This window comes from Aythya fuligula, chromosome 25 (genome assembly GCF_009819795.1).
Source record: "Aythya fuligula isolate bAytFul2 chromosome 25, bAytFul2.pri, whole genome shotgun sequence".
Classification (NCBI taxonomy): Eukaryota; Metazoa; Chordata; class Aves; order Anseriformes; family Anatidae; genus Aythya; species Aythya fuligula.
In genome coordinates this window covers 5,861,195-5,882,319 of record NC_045583.1, presented here as the reverse complement: position 1 = coordinate 5,882,319, position 21,125 = coordinate 5,861,195, and the positions used below count along the sequence as shown (strand labels likewise).

Below are 21,125 nucleotides of genomic sequence, written 5' to 3'. Positions count from 1 at the left end.
AGCAGCGCGCGGCGCGGGGGGGGGGTGAGGTGGGGGGCGGGACATCCCCCGTCGCTTAGCAACGCGGGGAGACGCTGCCCGTTGGCCCCGCCCCTCGGCCCAAACCGCGGGCGCTGACTGGGCGCCGCCTGGCCACGCCCCCTCCCGCGGCGACCGTTCGAATTCGAAGGGGAGGAGCGCTGCGATTGGAGGAGCCTCGAGGGCGGGAGCGAAAGCCACGCCCATAGAGGGCGGGGAAACTCGCGAAGTGGGCGTGTCTCGCAGACGCCCCGCCCTCTGGCTCTGTACTGGGGGGGCCGGGGTCCTGCTGCCCCCTTCCCCTTGTTTCCACCCCCTCCCCGTGCGGTGCCCCCGCTCCGTGCCCCGGCAGCAACCGGAGCGGGGCGGCCCCGGCCCCAGCCCCAGCCCCGGCCGTGCCCCCAGTCCCCGTGTCCCGTCCCCCCCCGCTGCCGGGCGTTGCATAACCGGCCCCGTGGCCTGGGCACTGGTGCCGGCGGCTGGGGACAGAGCTGGGGACCCGCTGCGCGACCCCCCGTAAAGGGGGGCATCGGGTCGGGCCGGCCCCGCACCGCCCGGGGCCCTGGGGAGGGAGGGGAGCGTGGGGCTGGGGGTCAGGGCTGTAGGGTCGGGGGCTGTGGGGCTGGGAGTAGGGGGTGGGGGGTCAGGGGCTGCGGGGTCGGGGGCTGTAGGGTCCGAGGGCTGTGGGGGTGGGGGTTGTAGGGTCAGGGGCTGTAGGGCTGGGGCCAAGCGCTTTAAGAGCCCAAAACGCAGCTGTGGGGCTGCTCTTGCAGCTGGCTGTGTGTGTGCGTGCTGAAGGCTTCATAACCGCGTTGTCATCGCTTCCTATCCGGACAGCCAAGGCGAGCGGCTGTGCCTTGACTGCACCGGGCAATCCACGTGTCCGCGGAGGAAATTGAGCTGCTAAAAATTTCCGTTGGGCCTCGGTCCGAACGTGCTGGGTCTTGCTGTGCCACGAGCGGGCGGTGAGCACACTGCCAGCCTCCTCCGGCAGGAGTTACGCAAAACCTCGAGTCCTTCAGCCTGTCGAATCCACCCCAGTGTGTGTTTGTGTGATCGCAGCTGGGGTGTTAAACCTGGGCACCTGCCTTGCCAGTGCCTGTAGGAACGGGAGCACCAAGGTCCAGGTGACCACCATCGCGTCCCTCCAGTGGAAGCCTGCACGCAGAGAGAAATGCCCGCGGGTGGCATAACTGCGGTCAGCACTCGGGGGCCACCCTCTCCTCAGGACAGCCGGCTGTGAAGAGCCCGGAGCACCTGCCAGGTAACCCCAAGGTAAGGTCCAGTCACCTCATTTAGGGTTTTCCCTGCCTTGTGTTGTGGCATACATCCCAAAGTGGCGCAAGGCGTGTTTTCTGCCTGATGTGAATGATCTGTGATGAGCTGCAGTCACCCAGACGTGGCAGGAGGCCTGCCTGGCCTTGCTGACAGCGTTGGTTTATGGAGAGTTCAAGCAGTACCTCTGGATAAATCCTGCCACAAAGTCAACCAACAGATGGTGCCTGCTCCTCCTTCCCCCATCATCGCTGAGGATCGTCCCCTTCCTCCTGGCAGGGCTGGAGCACCCGAGGGTGCAGCCCTTTGGTGCTGACCCACCACATCCTCCTGATGCCACTTTGGTGCCACCAGGCCCACAGCAGTGACACCTTCCTGCGTGTTTCCACCCAGCCGTGGGTCCCAGCTCCCCACCCAGCCCTGGCACTCCTTCAGCTTTGGGCTCGCTCCCCCCCGCAGCATGCTCAGGGCCCCCTGCTTCATTCAGGCCCCTGCTTCCCCCTGTGCTGGGATCCCCAGGGCTGTCCCTACCCAGGCACTCTAGTCCCCCCAGCCCCTGCTAGCGTGGACTGGGTGAGAGTTCCAGCACATTTTAGATGCTTTGCTGCCCAAAAATGCCAGCTGGGTGCTCCCAGGTGCCAGAGCCGCCCTGTTTTTCCTGTTCTTCCATGGCGAGTGGGCAGGTTGGTGCCGTGCTCTCCTCCCTTGTAGCTCCATTCCCTGAGCCAAGGCGCCGCACACCTACAAAGGGCTGCACCCAGGCTTGGCTCCGAGCTCTTCTGTGCCCTAACCTGTTTCATGGTTAGGTTACTGGGGGCTCAGTGGGCTGTGTCGTGGCCTGGGGGCACAGTTGGGTGCCTCAGTGATGCTGATGAGTGTTTTAGGGAAGAATGCAAGTCAGATATGAGGCTGGTAATGCTGTTGAGTGTGGGCAGAGCAGGGACAAGGGGCAGAGACCTCCTGCAGCCATTTGGGAGGGTATAAGGGGGGAAGTTTGTTTGAGGGGCTGAACTGGGTTAGAGATTGTTTGGTCCCATGCCAATCCACAACCTCTGAATTCTTTGGTAGTAACCCTTGAAATTAGAAGCAGGTGGAGGTGGGCTGGTTGGGGGCTGTCACCAGGTGGGCACAGACACCAGGGACAGCTGGGCTCAGCGCTTCGGCTTGCTGCTGAGTCCATCCCCTGTAAGCAGAGCAAGCAGCAGCCATGGGGCAGTTCCTCAGGCTCTGTCCTGAGCTAGCACCAAGGTGAGCCCTCCTGCAAGTCCCCAAAGCCAGATGAAACAGTTCAAAGGGAAGTGACTACGTGTTGATCCCTATATCAGCCTCAGGTCACCACCTAGCTCCTCCACAGGGAGAGGAGGGCTTTTCTCCTGATGCTTGGAGGCACAAAGGATCTCCTGGGGCTAGGAAAAATGGATTAAGAACTGTAGTGAACTGATGAATCCAGACATTACAAAGTCAGCGCTGTCAAAATAGCCCTGCATGCTCTTGTGTTGGTGTTGTGCTGTGCTTTGCTCTCCTTTCCTTTTCCTTACAGTCTTAAGAGCCTTGTTAGTGAGCAAACATGTCGTGTCTTTTATACATCTACTGAAGCTCAGGAGGGTTTTTCACTGCTAGCGTGAGCCATGTATCAGGTCTCTGATGAGATGAGGGCTCCTGCAGAGCTGGCATCCCTGCAAACAGAGGCAGAGCTCCCTGAGCCACCTTCTCACCACTGATTTACAGAGGGCTGGATGCTGGGTGCTGCAGGCTGCATCCATGCATGGGGCTGCAGAATGGTTCTGTAGTAGATGGAGCTCTGACAACTCTGTTTTCCTTCCTTCTGGTGAGCACTGTTGGGATATAATTTAATTTAGGAATTTAATTTGAGGACTTGAGTGACTCTTTTGGGGAAGCAGCCGTTCTCTGTGGAGCTAGGTGCTAAAGCAGCTGCCAAATGGTGGGACCTAGCACAGTGAGGAGTGGTTTGGTCCTGTCTCTGCTCTTCTAGCCTGTGAAAGCTCATTAAAAAAAGCAAAGATTTGTGACAAAAAGAGCTGAGCCATGTTTGGAGCTCTATTTCTAGTATTAATTGGCCTTGTTCCTTAATAGGGATGTTATATCCTCAAAGCCAACAGCTTTTTTCCTCTTCTAACAGGTCTGAGAGCAGCCAGGATGCCACACCGCACCATCCATCTCTTCCGGAAGGGGCTGCGGCTGCACGACCACCCAGCGCTGCTGGCTGCGCTTGAGTCCTCAGAGGTTGTCTACCCTGTCTACATCCTCGACAGAAAGTTCATGACGTCCGTGATGCACATAGGAGCCCTGCGATGGCACTTTCTGCTGCAGTCCCTGGAAAATTTGCAGAAAAACTTAAGTCGGCTGGGCTCTCACTTGCTGGTTATTCAAGGAGAGTATGAGCCCATTCTTAGAGATCACGTCCAGAAGTGGAACATCACACAAGTGACTCTGGATGCGGAGATGGAGCCATTTTACAAGGAGATGGAAGCCAACATACGGTGTCTGGGAGAAGAGCTGGGGTTTGAGGTGCTTTCTGTGGTGGGCCACAGCCTTTATGACACCAAACGGTATGTGATTGCCTTAAAGACCAGTGAGGTGTCTCCAGGAGGGTTTAGCAAGCATCAGGGAGAAAAAGTCAAGTACTTTGGTCCTTCTGGATCCTTTTCCTTTTCAGAAAATTGGACTATTTGAGATAGTGGCACTGCTTGCTGGAGAATTTTTGTGTTGGTTTACTGGAAGCAATAGAAGAAATTTTGGTGGGTTGCACAGGTGTTAGGATGTTGGGCTGTAGTTAGAGCCTAAAGAGTTTATTTTTTTCCCTTTGGGCAGTTTAATTCACTTTAAGCCATTACGCTAGCTACTCTTTTACACAGACGGAGAAATTCTTTAACACATTTAATAGGACTTAACATTCTTATGTTCTTTTTTTTTTTTTTTTTTTTTTTTTTAAATCTTTCTAGTCAACTTTCAATGGTGTCTTGGATCCAAGCAGTTATTCAGAGCTGAATGACTGCAGGTATTTAAATTAATAATAATAGGGAGGAAATCATTAGCAGTTAAAACAGCCTTAACGCTCTGCTCCTGAAAAACCCTACATTTGTGTGAACGAGTTGATGTATGTGACTTGCCATCTTAAATTCAAGCCATCGGTCTGTATAGGTGGTTGCTGGCAGGGAAGAGTTCTTTACAGTCCTGAACCTGTTTTTTTGTGGTCTGACTGTCTCTGGAAGCCCCAGAGGTGACCAGCACCTTGCCGGCTGCTGTCCTAGCTGTGTCTGGCAGTCTGGAACTACACTAGCTGAAGCTGTGGCTGGCATCCTGGTTTCAATTTTGCTCTCTCAAGTCCCGAGAACCTGCTCTCAGGATGGCTAGATGTTCACCCAGGGAAGTTTTACTTGTAAAATCTGTAACTTCCACAGTCAGCCCTGCAAACTGGTGCTTTTCCAGCCTGTGCTGTCACCTTCCTTGGCTGAACAGAGTTATGGCTTGAGTTTAGGAGAAAAAAAGAGGGTTTATAATCTTTGGAAAAGAGGGCAGGCCACTCAGGGGGACTATAAGGATGTTGCGAGGCAGTGCAGGGACAAAATTAGAAAGGCCAAAGCTCATCTGGAGCTCAATCTGGCTACTGCTGTCAAAGACAACAGAAAATGTTCTTATGAATACATCAACACAAAAAGGAGGACTAAGGAGAATCTCCATCCTTTACTGGATGCGGGGGGAAACTTAGTTACAAGAGATGAGGAAAAGGCGGAGGTGCTTAATGCCTTCTTTGCCTCAGTCTTTAGTGGCAACACCAGTTGTTCTCTGGATACCCAGCACCCTAAGCTGGTGGAAGGGGATGGGGTGCAGAATATGGCCCTCATAATCCACCAGGAAATAGCTGGCAACCTGCTACAGCACTTGGATGTACACAAGTTGATGGGGCCAGATGGGATCCACCAGAGGATACTGAGAGAACTGGTGGAGGAGCTGGCCAAGCCGCTTTCCCTCATTTATCAGCAGTCCTGGCTGTTGGGGGAGGTCCCAGTCAACTGGTGGCTAGCAAACGTGGTGCCCATCTACAAGAAGGGCCAGAGGGTAGACCTGAGGAACTATAGGCCTGTCAGTTTGACCTCAGTGCCAGGGGAACTCATGGAGCAGATTATCTTGAGTGTCATCACACGGCACTTACAGGGCAAGCAGGCGATCAGGCCCAGTCAGCATGGGTTTATGAAAGGCAGGTCCTGCTTGATGAACCTGATCTCCTTCTATGACAAAGTGACACGCTTGGTGGATGAGGGAAAGGTCATGGATGTGGTTTACCTTGACTCCAGTAAGGCTTTTGACACCGTTTCCCACAGCGTTCTCCTCAAGAAACTACTTGTGGCTTGGACTGGCATACGCTTTGTTAGGTTAAAAACTGGATAGCCGGGTCCAAAGAGTCGTGGTGAATGGAGTCAAATCCAGCTGGAGGCTGGTCACTAGTGGCATTCCCCAGGGCTCAGTGCTGGGGCCAGTCCTCTTTAATATCTTCATCGATGATCTGGAAGAGGGGATCGAGTGCACCCTCAGTAAGTTTGCAGATGACACCAAGCTAGGTGCGTGTGTTGATCTGCTTGAGGGTAGGAAGGCTCTGCAGGAGGATCTGGAAAGGCTGCACTGATGGGGCTGAGGTCAACTGCATGAAGTTCAACAAGGCCAAGTGCCGGGTCCTGCACCTGGGGCACAACAACCCCAAACAGAGCTACAGGCTGGGAGATGAGTGGTTGGAGAGCTGCCAGGCAGAGAAGGACCTGGGAGTGATGGTGGATAGTCGGCTGAATTTGAGCCAGCAGTGTGCTCTGGTAGCCAAGAAGGCCAACAGGATCCTGGCTTGCATAAGAAGCAGCGTGGCCAGCAGGGCTAGGGAAGTGATTGGCCCCCTGTACTCGGCTCTGGGGAGGCTGCACCTCGAGTACTGTGTTCAGTTTTGGGCCCCTCGCTACAAGAAGGACATGGAGGTGCTTGAGAGAGTCCAGAGAGGGGCAACAAAGCTGGTGAGGGGTCTGGAGAACAAGTCTTATGAGGAGCAGCTGATGGAGCTGGGCTTGTTCAGCCTGGAGAAGGGGAGGCTTAGGGGCGACCTTATCACTCTTTATAAGTACGTTAAAGGAGGCTGTAGCAAGGTGGGGGTTGGTCTGTTCTCCCACGTGCTTGGAGACAGGACATGGGGGAATGGGCTAAAGTTGTGCCAGGGTTGTTTTAGGTTGGATGTAAGGAGAAACTTCTTTACTGAAAGGGTTGTGAGGCATTGGAGTGGGCTGCCCAGAGAAGTGGTGGAGTCACCATCCCTGGCAGTCTTTAAAAGACGTTTAGATGTAGAGCTTAGGGATATGGTTTAGTGAAGGACTTGTTAGTGCTATGTCAGGGGTTGGACTAGGTGATCTTGAAGGTCTCTTCCGACCTAGATGATTCTGTGATTCCTATTCACTTGCAGCTCCAGTTTCCTTCTTCATTTATACTGTGGTGAAAACTGACCTTATTTTATTTAGGATTTTGGACCTGAATGATGGGACTCCCCCATTAACATACAAGAGGTTCCTTCACATTCTGTCTCTTCTTGGGGACCCTGAGGTGCCCGTCCGAAACCTTACAGCTGAAGACTTCCAGTAAGTAACGCCTAGGCGGCAAGAAATTGCAGGTCCTTTCTGTCTGCCCAAAAGAACAGCCAAGGTCAAGTGATACCAGGGTGCTATGGGCACTGTTTTGTTACCTCTGTGCATGGAGGGCTACAGACTGTATGCAGAGGGGATGCAGATAAGAGGTGGCACAGTCCAAAGGCTTTAAGCTTTTGCAAGACACGTTGAGACAACCTTTGAATGTATGTAAAAGGTTAGCAGAGGAGTGACTAAGGAACTGCAGGTCTCTTTCTCAAAGACATGCTCTAGCTTCCTTACAAACCAAGATTCAAGGGGGGAATTGGATGAACCACTATAGCATGTTTATGCAAGAAATCCAGTGGAACAACCATAATGTTCCCTTCTGGCTTCAAAACTTTTCTTTCCTCCCCTCTGTTGTATGGGAAGGAGGGACCAAGCTCGTGTCTCCCAGGACTTGAGAAGCTCAGAGTCATGGATGTCTTATGTTTAGCTCTGCCTCATAGAGGTTAGTGGTCCAAAGGGAGTTAAGATTGGGGTAGGGGAGGTCTGGCCACTTGGGATGGGACTGCAGATACTTGGGACTTGTCGGGCACCTCCTGTGTGACCTCAGCTCTGTGTTAGTAACCTAGGCTTAGTTCTTCCATCTTGGGGAATCCCATTAATTACTGAATGTTGTCCCCATACACCCCAGTGATGAGACCTATGTAAGTATTGGGATGAACCAGTTCCTAGGGCTTTTCTCACAGTGCTTCCTCCCCTTCCCCCCCCTCCCCCTATAACTTGTTTATTTACACATCTTTTTAATTGATGATGAACGATAAGTAGTTCACATGCTTCCCAGCAGGCCTGTGTTGTGCCAGTGCTCTGAGAGCTGCACTGGCTCCTTCTGCTGTAGGTGTTTGCAACAGAGCAGAGCTCAGTGTTTCCAGGTGAGTGGGAACATCTCTCTCCATCTCTGACCTCATTCAGGGTTTTGCTGGGAAGTCTGCATACCACTGATACTTCCCTAAGCAGCTTTGTTTGTGTTTTATAGTGGGATGGGGTAGGGGTTGGGGTGGACACATGTCATACCCTGGTGCTATTCCAGCCTTGTGGGGGTCGGAGGCCTTGGAACAACCTCAACAGCTGAGGCCACACAAGAGGAGTGTGACTCCTCGGGGTGTCCTTATGAGACTGCTCAGGGCATCCTAGCCCCTTGTTTAGGAAGAAGCAGCTGAGGAGGTGGCCCAGAGAGCTGCTCTGTGTCCTTCCCTATGAAACCTCCCAGAGCAACCTCTCCCCAGAGGCATGGAGGGGCCTTTGGAGGCAGTGCCAGTGACCCCAGTTAAATTTAGAGTCTGAGGAGGCTCCTAGCTCCCTCCCAGAGATGGATGAGGCAGCCGGGGAGGCTGCAGGAGAGGAGGTGCCTCCAAGCCTTATGTAGCAGATGCCAAACAAGAGGGAGGTCTGAGCTGTGGTCACAGCTGGCTGCTCTGAGCATTGTCACTTGGTGGGTCTGAGCCTCTTCCCCCAGTTCAGACTGAGTTCAGACTGGAACTACCTGGAGCAGTTTCAGGATGAGATTTTCCTTCCCTAAGGAGTAGAGCCTGGGGTTTCTGGCTGTGTTTTTGTTCCCTTGTGCTGCAACAGAGGAGATCTTGGTGTATGAAATGAGCAGAGGTCTTCCACCCTCTTCTGGCTCCAGTTCCCTCTCTGAAAGAGGCCTGTCTCTCGCAATAGGAGGTGTAAGCCCCCTGACCTGGAGCTGGCTGAGTGTTACAGGGTGCCTCTCCCCGCGGATTTGAAGATCCCCCCTGAGAGCATCTCCCCCTGGAGAGGAGGGGAGACCGAAGGGCTGCAACGCCTGGAGCAACACCTGGCTGACCAGGTCAGTCTTGATTTAATGTGGGTGATGCCGGTGGCTGTGGGTGGGCTGAGGTCAGTGCTGTCCTCCCTCCTTTTGTGTGTGGTTGTCTCTGGACCTCAAGAAACCGCTCAGCTGAGAAGTTCTGTTCCAGCTCTTGCTGAGGATTTCCCCTCCAGGCAGACTGATCTTAAGATGTTGCTATCCTGGATGGCAGTATTTGTGGGGGTATTGCAGTGGGATGTTGAACAGGCAGAAGCCAGTTGCCAAGAGCTTTTCCTTGTTCCATTAGCTGGACACATGTCACCTTGTACTGCCTAACCCTTGATTTCTGTTTTCATTTTAGGGCTGGGTGGCAAGTTTTACTAAACCAAGAACAATACCAAATTCACTGCTTCCAAGCACCACAGGCCTGAGTCCCTATTTCAGCATGGGCTGTGTGTCAGTTCGCACCTTTTTTTATAGGTTGTCAAACATTTATGCTCAGGTAAGGGAAAAAAAAAATGGTCATAGTCCAGCAAATCTAACCAGGCCTGGTTTTTAAGTGAAGTTTTTGAGCAGTTTAGCCTGCTCAAGCAGTTTTGTTTTTAGAAAGTATCTATTTTCATCTTAGGTAAGTTTTGATTACAGCGTAAGCCAAAACCAGGTTCTGAAAACTTGTTTCTTAAGAAAAACTATGGCTGAAACCAATCCAGGAAAATGTATCCTGAACCTCCTGCTTAGAGTCTATCTGAGACATGGCTGAGCTACCTGCATTCAGCTAGCTGGGCAGTTAATATGTTGGTAAATGTATGTTTATTTTAAGAAATCCCCATGTGATACCATTTTTGAAGGTAAATTGAGAGAATTCTGCCTGACAAATCTGGTGGTCTTCTATGATGGGATTAAACAGTGGTGGATAGGGGAAGAGCAAATGACATCACCTAACTGGACTTGTGCAGAGCTTTTGACAGCGTCCCACACAGCATCCTTGTCTCTAAATCGGAGAGATGTGAATTTGGTGGATGGACCACTCAGTGAGTAAGGAATCAGCTGGATGGTCACACTCAAAGAGTTGTGGTCAACAGCTCATGTCCAGGTGGAGACCAGTGACAAGTGGTGTCCTACAGAGGTCAGTATTGGGACCAGTGCCATTTAACATCTTTGTGACATGGACAGTGCACCCTCAGCAAGTTTGCTGAGGAGACCAAGCTGCATGGTGTGGTCAATACACTGGAGGGAAGGGATGCCATCCAGAGAGACCTGGACAGGACTGAGAGGTGGGGCTAGGCAAACCTCATCAGGTTCAACAAGGCCAAGTGCAAGGGCCTGCATCTAGGCCTGGGAATCCCAAGCACAAATACAGGCTGGGTGGAGAATGGATTGAAAGCAGCCCTGAGGAGAAGGACCTGGGGGTGTTGGTTGACGAGAAGCTCAGCATGAGCCAGCAACACGCGCTTGCAGCCCAGAAAGCCAGCCATACCTTGCATCAAAAGCAGTGTGGCCTGCAGGGTAAGGAAGTGGATTCTCCCCCTCTGCTCTGCTCTCGTGGAACCTCACCTGGAGTCCTGCTTTCAGCTCTGGGGCCCCCAGCACAAGAAGGACATGGACCTATAGAACAAGTCTAGAGGATGTCAAAAAGATGATGAGGGGCTGGAGCACCTCTCCTATGGAGTCAGGCCGAGAGGGTTGGAGTTGTGCAGCCTCAGAAGAGAAGGCTCCAGGGAGACCTTACAGTGACATTCCACTACCTAAAGGGGGCTGTAGGAAAGCTGGGGAGGGACATTTTGTCAGGGAGTGTAGCGACAGGATAAGGGGGAATGGCTTTAAACTAAAAGACAGTATGTTTAGATTGGATATAAGGAAGCAATTATTTACTTGGAGTGTGGTGAGACACTGACACAGGCTGTCCAGAGAAGCTGTGGATGCCCTGTCCCTGGGACTGTTCAAGGCCAGGCTGGATGAGACTTTGAGAAACCTGGTCTAGTGGAAGTTGTCCCTGCCCATGGTGGGTCCCTTCCAACCCAAACCATTCTGTGACTCCATGAATTCAAGCTAATGTAGGGTCTTACAGAGTTCAGCTTTCTCTGCTCTGGTGCAAAAAAAGTGTTTCAGATCTTTGATTTCATTGGCTTTTGTGGTAAACTGCATCAAAGCCAGTTGTATAGTTAGATTAATTTTTATTTTATGGACCTCACAAAATGAGTGAAAACATGATGGTACGTATGAACTGAAGCTTTGAACTTCTGTCTTTTGCAGGCCAAGCATCACTCCCTGCCCCCAGTGTCACTCCAAGGGCAGCTTCTGTGGAGGGAGTTCTTCTATACAGTAGCATCAGCGACACCAAACTTCACCAAAATGGCTGGGAACCCCATCTGCCTTCAGATCAGTTGGTATGAGGATGCAGAGAGGCTCCACAAATGGAAAACGGTAACAAGATGCATTTCCACAACTGCTGTGTTTCAGCCTAGACTTTTTCAATGGCCCCAGGACTGCTCCCTGCTGGCTATTTGAGGAGGAGTTTATAGCAGTGTGTAGGACACAAGTGCAATGAAGCACAGTGCTAGAGGGCTGATTTTTCTTTCTGCCTCAGGCACAGACAGGCTTCCCTTGGATCGATGCGATTATGACCCAGCTGCGCCAGGAGGGCTGGATCCATCACCTTGCCCGGCACGCTGCTGCCTGCTTCCTGACACGGGGGGACCTTTGGATCAGCTGGGAAGAGGGCATGAAGGTTGACTTCTGGTTTTAATTTTTCTGTTTTTATTTGGTGCTTCTCTGTTCTGGCTGATCTTCAGAAAGCTCTGCAAAATACGAGCATGGAGATGGCTCTGGAGAACAGTGCTTTATTACTGAGCCTCCATAGAAATCTCATGGTTTATAAAATCTCATTGTCTTCTGCTTGAGTCTGAGCCCTGCTGTGTAGTGTACAGTGGTGAAAAGTCATTCCCATCCCCAAGATCTGATGATTTTGGATGATGATGATGATATTGGAGACCTTCCCAGTTTGCAGCAGTCTTCAAAGCCAGACCTTTAGGCTTTGAGTTGCTCTCTCATGGGGTTTCGCTCTAGCTTCCTTCTGGCAAACTGTCTTACTGGAGACTAATGTGCAAAGGGTATCCTGGACCAGAACAGTGCTGTGCTTCTAACAGCCAGCTTCATCCTTTATCTCCCAGCCTGTTGTGCTGTTTTGGTTTTGCAATGCAGGCAGCCATTTCAGGGGTGTTTCTCTCTTTTCCTGTCATCAAAATGCAGGTGTTTGAAGAGCTGCTTTTAGATGCTGACTACAGCATCAACGCAGGGAACTGGATGTGGCTGTCGGCCAGCGCGTTCTTCCACCAGTACACACGTATCTTCTGCCCTGTCCGCTTTGGGAAGCGCACGGACCCTGAGGGGCAGTACATAAGGTAGGGCGATGCACGGCCTGGTGCTTCCCTGGCTCCCCTGGCAGCAGCAGCTGGAGAACTCAGTCTTCATAAAGCACGTGCCCCTGTGAAACAGGGCTTGTAGCAGTGATGTGTTTAGCAGACTAGAAAACTATGGCACAGAAAGGCAGAGATGTACTTGTGGTTGCACAGGAGATGATCGAGTATGGAACTGTGTTGACCTGTGAGCACCCGTAGGCTCCAGCAGTGTCCAGTCACTGGGATGACTTCTCTTTCTGAAGGAGTAATAGAGATGTTCTGTAAAACATCTCACAGCTCTCCCCCTCCAGTCTGTGCTGTGTTTCATTGTTTTGTGTGCAGTCTGAATAACTTTGGACACCCAAGTTTTATTTCCCATTCTACTTTGAGCATGTGCCATTTGCTTCAAAGTCTCATTTTTCTCTCTGGTCTGTTTGGGAAGCAACAGCTCTGTTGGTAGCGTGCTGTATCAGACACTTTTGCAGTTACATCTGTGATGGCAGTATGATTAATATTTAAGATTTGGGAGGTCTGGCTAAGAATTTTATCCTAACAGAAGGAACACTCCTTTTGACTAAAAGCTAACAGTCTGTGATAGTCTCTAACCCTACTTCTGAGCTAAAATAACACAGGTTGTGTTCCACCAAGAGCCATCACTCCATTTGGTCAGTTGTGGCAGTTAACAAGCTACTTAAGGAGTTCATCTCCCTCAGGCATGTGTACTTACCCTTATTAACATATATGTCATGGTAAAACTGGTGAAGGGCCTGGGACACAAGTCCTCTGAGGAGCAGCTGAGGGAACTGGGGGTGTTTGGTCTGGAGAAGGGGAGGCTCAGGGGAGACCTCATTGCTCTCTGCAGCTCCCTGAAAGGAAGCTGTGGGGAGCTGGGGGTTGGCCTCTTCTCGCAGGTAACCTGTGATAGGATTAGAGGGAATGGCCTCAAGTTGTGCCAGGGGAGATTGAGGTGGGCAATGAGGAGCCATTTCTGCTCAGACAGAGCGGGAAGGCGTTGGGACGGGTAGCCCAGGGAGGTAGTGGAGTCACTGTCCCAGGGGGTGTTCAAGGAAAGGTTGGGGCTGGTGCTTGGGGATATGGTTTAGTGGGTGCTGGTGGTAGGGGGTAGTTGGACCAGGTGATCTTGGAGGTATTTTCCAACGTTTATGATTTTTATGATATAGAAGTGATTGTCTGGAGTCTGTTTCTCCCAAGAATGCACACCTGTCTTTGCTAACATTTTAATGTTTTTCCTTATTGTACCTGTTTCTTTGAAACACCATATAAGTGGGTTCTCTGCAACCACTTGGCAGAGAACAGGGGAACAGAGGGGGAAATGCTGCCTGAATGTTCTCTCACTGTGGCCACAGTTAATAAAGCTTCTGTCTGACCTGTCCTAGACTGTACTTGTGCTATTGCACACCTGTAGTCCTGATATTTTCCTTTACCTCCTTGTTGTTGGTGAAGGTTCTGCTTGGCTTTCCTGGAAAGTAGTGGGTGACAGCTGATTTCAATAGGACCAAGCTGTGTTGATGTCTGTGGAAACAGCTCCTTTTCCCCACATCTCCTTGTCACGTTAAGGGGTGTAGCTGATTAACTGTTATGGGTCTGGTCAGATTCAGGGTACTGAACCATCACAGTCACAGATTCACCAATAACGCATTAACCGTTAGAGGTTTAGTCGGATTCAGAGCACTGAACTACCACGGTCATGGATTCACCAAAAACGCAACTAGAGTAAGGGTGGTTATACGTTAAATGAGAACAGTCACGACTACAAACAATGCAATCAAATGCAATTTATTACAGCAACAGGTACACAGGGTCTTTGGATTGCGGCGATAGTGACTGTCTGCAAAAGCAAGCTAGCATGCATGAAATACTCAGGTGACACAGGTGTGCAGCCTGGAAATTAACACGTTAAAAGGCACAAAGACTCTCTAGAGATTTCTAAGTTTCTATGGAGACACACGGTATAATCAAGTGTTCAAATCTCACCCAAAGGTGTCCCAATTTGGGGGGGAAGAGAGGCTCAGCCCGTCGACTGATCCCAGGGGTCAGGAGGTCCTTGGGATTGTGGCTTGAGTTTAGGAGAAAAAAGAGTGTTTACAATTTGTGGAAAAGAGGGCAGGCCACTCGGGAGGACTATAAGGATGTTGCGAGGCAGTACAGGGACAAAATTAGAAAGGCCAAAGCTCATCTGAAGCTCAATCTGGCTATTGCTGTCAAAGACAACAAAATATGTTTTTACAAATACATCAGTGCAAAATGGAGGACTAAGGAGAATCTCCATCCTTTACTGGATGCGGGGGGAAACTTAGTTACAAGAGATGAGGAAAAGGCGGAGGTGCTTAATGCCTTCTTTGCCTCAGTCTTTAGCGGCAACACCAATTGCTCTCTGGATATCCAGTACCCTGAGCTGGTGGAAGGGGATGGGGAGCAGGATGTGGCCCTCATAATCCACCAGGAGATAGTTGGTGAACTGCTACGGCACTTGGATGTACACAAGTCAATGGGGCCAGATGGGATCCACCAGAGGATACTGAGAGAACTGGTGGAGGAGCTGGCCAAGCTGCTTGCCCTCATTTATCAGCAGTCCTGGCTATCGGGAAAGGTCCCAGTCGACTGGCAGCTAGCAAACGTGGTGCCCATCTACAAGAAGGGCCAGAGGGCAGACCCAAGGAACTATAGGCCTGTCAGTTTGACCTTAGTGTCAGGGAAACTCATGGAGCAGATTATCTTGAGTGTCATCACACGGCACTTACAGGGCAAGCAGGCGATCAGGCCCAGTCAGCATGGGTTTATGAAAGGCAGGTCCTGCTTGATGAACCTGATCTCCTTCTATGACAAAGTGACACGCTTGGTGGATGAGGGAAAGGTCATGGATGTGGTCTACCTTGACTTCAGTAAGGCTTTTGACACCGTTTCCCACAGCGTTCTCCTCAAGAAACTACTTGTGGCTTGGACTGGCGTACGCTTTGTTAGGTTAAAAACTGTCTGGATAGCCGGGCCCAAAGAGTCGTGGTGAATGGAGTCAAATCCAGCTGGAGGCCGGTCACTAGTGGCATTCCCCAGGGCTCAGTACTGGGGCCAGTCCTCTTTAATATCTTTATTGATAATCTGGAAGAGGGGATTGAGTGCACCCTCAGTAAGTTTGCAGATGACACCAAGCTAGGTGCGTGTATCAATCTGCTCGAGGGTAGGAAGGCTCTGCAGGAGGATCTGGAAAGGGTGGACCGATGGACTGAGGCCAACTGTATGAGGTTCAACAGGGCCAAGTGCCGGGTCCTGCACCTGGGACACAACAACCCCAAGCAGAGCTACAGGCTGGGAGAGGAGTGGTTGGAAAGCTGCCAGGCAGAGAAGGACCTGGGAGTGATGGTGGATAGTCGGCTGAATACGAGCCAGCAGTGTGCTCAGGTGGCTAAGAAGGCCAACAGCATCCTGGCTTGCATAAGAAGCAGTGTGGCCAGCAGGGCTAGGGAAGTGATTGTCCCCCTGTACTCGGCTCTGGGGAGGCTGCACCTCGAGTACTGTGTTCAGTTTTGGGCCCCTCGCTACAAGAAGGACATGGAGGTGCTCGAGCAAGTCCAGAGAAGGGCAACGAAGCTGGTGAGGGGCCTGGAGAACAAGTCTTATGAGGAGCAGCTGAGGGAGCTGGGCTTGTTCAGCCTGGAGAAGAGGAGGGTCAGGGGTGACCTTATTGCTCTCTACAGGTACCTTAAAGGAGGCTGTAGCGAGGTGGGGGTTGGTCTGTTCTGCCACGTGCCTGGTGACAGGACGAGGGGGAATGGGCTTAAGTGGAACCAGGGGAGTTTTAGGTTGGATCTTAGGAAGAACTTCTTTACCGAAAGGGTTGTTAGACATTGGAAGGGGCTGCCCAGGGAAGTGGTGGAGTCACCATCCCTGGAGGTCTTTAAAAGATGTTTAGATGTTTAATAGGGATATGGTTTAGTGGAGGAGTTGTTAGTGTTAGGCCAGAGGTTGGACTCAATGATCTTGAGGTCTCTTCCAACCTAGACAACTCTGTGATTCTGTGATTGTGTATTCCCTCGGGGTGGTATCTTCCCCGACATCCCCTCTCTCTTAGGCCAATTTATATTATTTTCTATCTTTTAGGTGGAGCTTGAGCGACTCTAGTCAAGCATATCTTAGTTATGATTGGTGAAAAGTTCTCCCATCTCCGTTTAAAGGAATAGTCTCCGAGAAATTCAGAGCGCATCCTCAGTAAGGGGTTATCGCATCTTGGAGGCGGGTAGCTTTTGAGACAGAGGTGTGTTTTGATATTATAATGGTATTATGATGAGCAAAAGTATATTAGGGTACAGCATTTGTCAAAACATGACAGGCCCTTGGCTCAGAGTAGCAAAAAGTGCGGCTTATTGGTCTTGGTGTGCACAAGAACAATAGAGTCCCCACCTGGTACAGAGCCTAGCTGTGGTGTCTCCACTCCACTCTACGCTCCAGACTGTTCCTTAGGGCTAGCACACCAGGTTCCCCCAGCACCATAGAATCTAAGGTTGGAAGCTTAGGGAACGCTCAGGTAATGCAGCTACGCCCTACCTTGAAAGCCTCTTCAATGCTGCACATTTTCTTTAAAATGTGAATGTTAGTTTTATTTTCCGAGTTACTTTAGACAATTGCACCACACTCCTCTTCCTCGCGTCCCTTCTAGCTCTGTGCCTTGTCATGGTGAAGCTCATGCTGATGTACCTGACAGTTGCACAGAAAATGACTTTCCCATTCTGTAAGATTTTTTTTTTATTATTATTTTCTTAGCTGTTTTAATTTAGTAAAATTTCAGACAAAATATCAGGGAAAATGTTAAAAACAAATACTTTGGATGAAGTCAAGACCGAATTAATGTTTAAATCAATCCCTTTATTCCTTGCTGTAAAGTGAACTTGTGGAAGATGTTACTGTACAGAGGTTTCAGAACACAGAAACAGTTATTTTGTGCAAAACAAATTGGAACTGTAGATTGTAGCGTCAATACGACCACCTAAAATTAACATTGGTGTAGGTTGGATTACACTTCTCTTAAATGTACGAGTATTTGCCTTCAGGATTATAAAAACATTATATTATTACTCTTTGATAGGAAATACTTACCTGTCCTAAAGAACTTTCCCTCCAAATACATCTATGAGCCCTGGACAGCCTCTGAAGAAGAGCAGAAGCAAGCAGGATGTATCATAGGTAATATGGACACCCTGCTAGGCATTTTGCTACTGAAAATTGTCAAAAATAATTACATGTGTGTGGTGGTTTTACTCAGCTGAGCAGCAGAGATCCACCACAATCACTCCTTCACTCTTCCTCCTCAAAGGGAAAGGGCTCAAGTTTTGAGATAAGGAGGGGGAGATCACTCAACAATTATCGTCACTGGCAAAACAGACTCAGCGTAGGGAGATTAATGTAATTTATTACCTGTTACTAACAAACTAGAGCAGTGAAAAACTAAAAACAAACAAAAAACACCTTCCTGCCATGCACCCTCTTCTACATTCTCCCCCCGAGAAGTGCAGGGGAACAGGGGAATGGGAGTGGCGGTCAGTCCATAGCACTTCTTCTCTTTTGCTCCTTCTTGGTCCCTCTCTGCCCCTGCTCCCCATGGGGTCCCTCCCACAGGATGCTGTCCTTCTCGAGCTGAGACTGCAGGGGCTGCCCACAGGCAGCACTTCTTCAAGATCTGCTCCAGATATGGGTCTGTACCACAGAGTCCATCCATCAGGAGCACACTGCTCCAAGCTGGGTTCCCCACCTTTACCAAATCCCCCCGTATCCTCTGCTCCTGTGTGGGCTCCTCCATGAGCTGCCGTGTGGAGATTTGCTCTGCCATGGGCCCCATGGGCTGCAGGGGGACAGCCTGCTCCACCAGGGGCCTCTCCACAAGCCACAGGAGAACTTCAGCTCTGACGCCTGGAGCACCTCCTGCCCTCCTTCTGCACTTACCTTGGGGGCTGCAGGGCTGGGTCTCACTCCTCCCTCTCCCAGATGCTGTGGTGCAGCATTTTTTTCCCCCCATCTTTCTTAAATCTGCACTGACAGAAGTGCAAACAACATCACTTATTGCCTCAGCTCTGGCCAGCAGTGGGTCCCTTTGGAGCTAGCCCTTATCTAACATGGGGCAGCTTCTGGACTCTTCTCACAGAGGCACCCCCTGCAGTCCCCTGCTACCAAAACCTTGCCATGTAAACCCAATACAACTATATAAGATGGAAGTGTCACACTTCCAATGCAAATCACACATTTATCTTTTGAAAATCGATTCATCCAGCAGCCTGCCTTCTGTCAGCTCTCCTTTAAAGGTTTTTGCTGGAGTCTGATCTCAGAGTACATGCTTTAGCCTCTACTTTATATCCTAAGACTATTGGATCACTCGAAGTTGTTGCTTGTACATCTGTTCAGATGCTTGGCTGTCTGTAAATAGTATCTGAACATCTTGTACTTTTACACTTACTTACTCTCATGCATCTTTAAAGATGGGGCAGGGCTGCCATCCCTGTTAATAGACAGGAAACCAAGGCCCAGAGCATCCAACATAAGGGTTTGTCTGTTACTGTCTCATCTCTAAATGGAAATAGTTGGCCCTGGCTCTTGGAGTTCATGAAGAGAAATAGGCACTTATAAAGGGTAAATCACATGGTTTAAGATGCTGCTGACTTTAGGAAGACCTGCAACAATTTGCTTTGGTGCAAATCCAGTGAAATGTCCTTTTTAGTCCCATAGCTGTCTGTTCTACCAGGTAAAGACTACCCCTTCCCAATGGTGGACCACAAGGAAGCCAGCAATCACAACCTGCAGCTGATGAAACACGTCAGAGAAGAACAGTACAGAACAGCCCAGCTCACGAGAGGTAAGAGGTGCTGCAGCACAGTGTGTTCAGCTTGCTGTGATACAGAGCCTGTTGCTGATGGCTTTGGGGTTGGTTCTGTGTGGTGTCCTCTTGGCTACCAATACCATGTGCTGTTCTTCCTGTTACTGTTGAAATGTTTCCCCTGCTGGCACACACAAACTCTGAGCAGCTCCTTCCCTTCTGCCTGCCTGTGCAGGATGGTAGCTTGCTTGTGCCTGCTGGAGGAACACCTTCCCAAAAGCAGACCACCTTTGCCTTCTGTAGGTCTGCACAAACACCCCAGTGGCCCCCAGGTTTGCCAGGTTTATTTCCAAGACATAGAAGTCTTTGCAGTGCTGTCCATGCCTCTGTGAACAAGAGCATCACAGTTTGTCCTTTTTACCATGATCTGCCTTGCCTCATAGAAGGAAATATTTGAGGTTCCCACTGGCTACGAATGAGAGAAAAGCCCTGGAGAGCTGATCTAAGAAATTTACCTTTTGACCTTGTTTTCTAAATAGGTGAAGCACATGCATAACACTCTGGTAGTTATCGGATAAGGCTGGAGCACTCCAACTTTGGGTCAGCCCGAATTAGTTATTTCCAATTACACAGATGTTCCACCGTTTAAGAGATGTTCCACTGCTTAAGAGCATCAGTACTCTTAAAATTGAAATCCTAGGGCCTGTGAAGAGCTCTTAACCTCAGAGGAATCATTTGCAAGAAGAAAAGTGAAGCAGTGCTTTGTATTTAATAGTATTCCATAGCAGTCTGCATATGTAGTACAAAAATCCAACATGAAGCAGCTGACGGGAGTCTTAAGTATTCCTACATCAATTTCTAGTGTCAGATGGAATTAGTTATTCCAGTCCTGTGCTTATTAACGTATCCAGGAGGTTGCACGTTGGTACCTTTCAAATACAGCTATGCTGACAGTTCCCCCTGCAACCCGATGACATAGGGGAGTGAATGTTCTTGAGATTATTCTTGGAAATGTGGAAAGCCAAAGTCTGGGAACCAGAGTTCCCTGCTTCTGGTATTGCTCCTGTTGCCTGTACACAGAAGTATTTTCTAGCATGCTTTGTAACTTCACATGTTACTGTCATTGTTGGCTCTTGTTCTACTGAGGTCATTAAGGCTGCAAACTTTTATTTTTCTTTCCTTCTTGACATAGATGACACAGATGACCCAATGGAAATGAAGCTGAAGCGTGATCACTCTGAAGAAAATGTAACAAAGGCAAAAACAGCCAGGATGACAGAGCAAACCTAGATACCACTGGGGATTATCCTCTGGGTGCTGAAGAATGACAAAAGGGGAGAGCCAGAGACCAGGTGAACAGGACAAACTGTACTCAGTACTTTGCCCTGTGAGTGGTGCTTCTTGATTGTGAAGTGACCTCCAGCAAAAGTTTTGCATCTTCAATGTATTTGTTAGTACAGCTATTTCAAATTAAGTTGTCTCTTCTGTAAGTGGCTTAGAAGTCATTTGTTGCAGCTGTTAGGTAAATTCAAGTGATTTTGACAGGACAATGCTTTAGCATTGTTCAAATCCATTTGATGTTCATGCATCTGTATAAATAGTTTTAACGGTAAATACTAGTCTTTCCAATGTGACAGATATGTGCCAGTTTAGGAATATATGTACACTGTGTGTTCACATACTCATGTTAAAAGCAAGATTTGCTTGTCTTATATAGACAGAGATTGAGGGATTTCAGGTACAGTTTTTGTTTGCAGTCCCCCATCTGGGGAGATACAGGAGAATGTAGCCCATTGTAAAATTGTGTGTAGTTCTTAGGACTTAAATAAGACTTCTGCATTTTAAAGGCATTATTGCAAAGTTTCTCAGTGGATTAAGGCTGATGTACAACTTCACCATAACTGTCCTTCCTGGCTAATTCCTCTAGAACTGTAGGATAGGTATTATATCTATTACATACTGCATGTCATAATTCACCCATCCCTTGAAATGCCTCGTTGTGTTTCACAAGGCTGGATTAGTCAGTTTTCTTTGTTATTGGTTGGGGTTTTAGTGGACGTGAGAGGAGTGAAATGGGCTTTTAACCACTGTGGGTACTACTTTTGTTTTTAAAATAAATAAAAACTATTTCTGACATGAAAATGTAAGGTCTGTAGAGCAATCTATTG

General features: G+C 49.6%; 1 protein-coding gene across 1 annotated transcript; it reads left to right on the top strand.

Annotated features, from left to right (window-relative positions):
* The first annotated feature begins 3,450 nt into the window (after positions 1 to 3,450).
* Positions 3,451 to 21,045, top strand: LOC116498782 (cryptochrome-1-like). Its single transcript, XM_032203197.1, has 10 exons — positions 3,451 to 3,863; positions 6,807 to 6,923; positions 8,634 to 8,781; positions 9,104 to 9,244; positions 10,996 to 11,166; positions 11,330 to 11,470; positions 11,992 to 12,143; positions 17,239 to 17,336; positions 18,886 to 18,996; positions 20,150 to 21,045. Exons 1-10 carry the CDS (start codon positions 3,451 to 3,453, stop codon positions 20,245 to 20,247), a joined length of 1,590 nt encoding a protein of 529 aa, XP_032059088.1. The 3' UTR covers positions 20,248 to 21,045.
* The last annotated feature ends 80 nt before the right edge of the window (positions 21,046 to 21,125 follow it).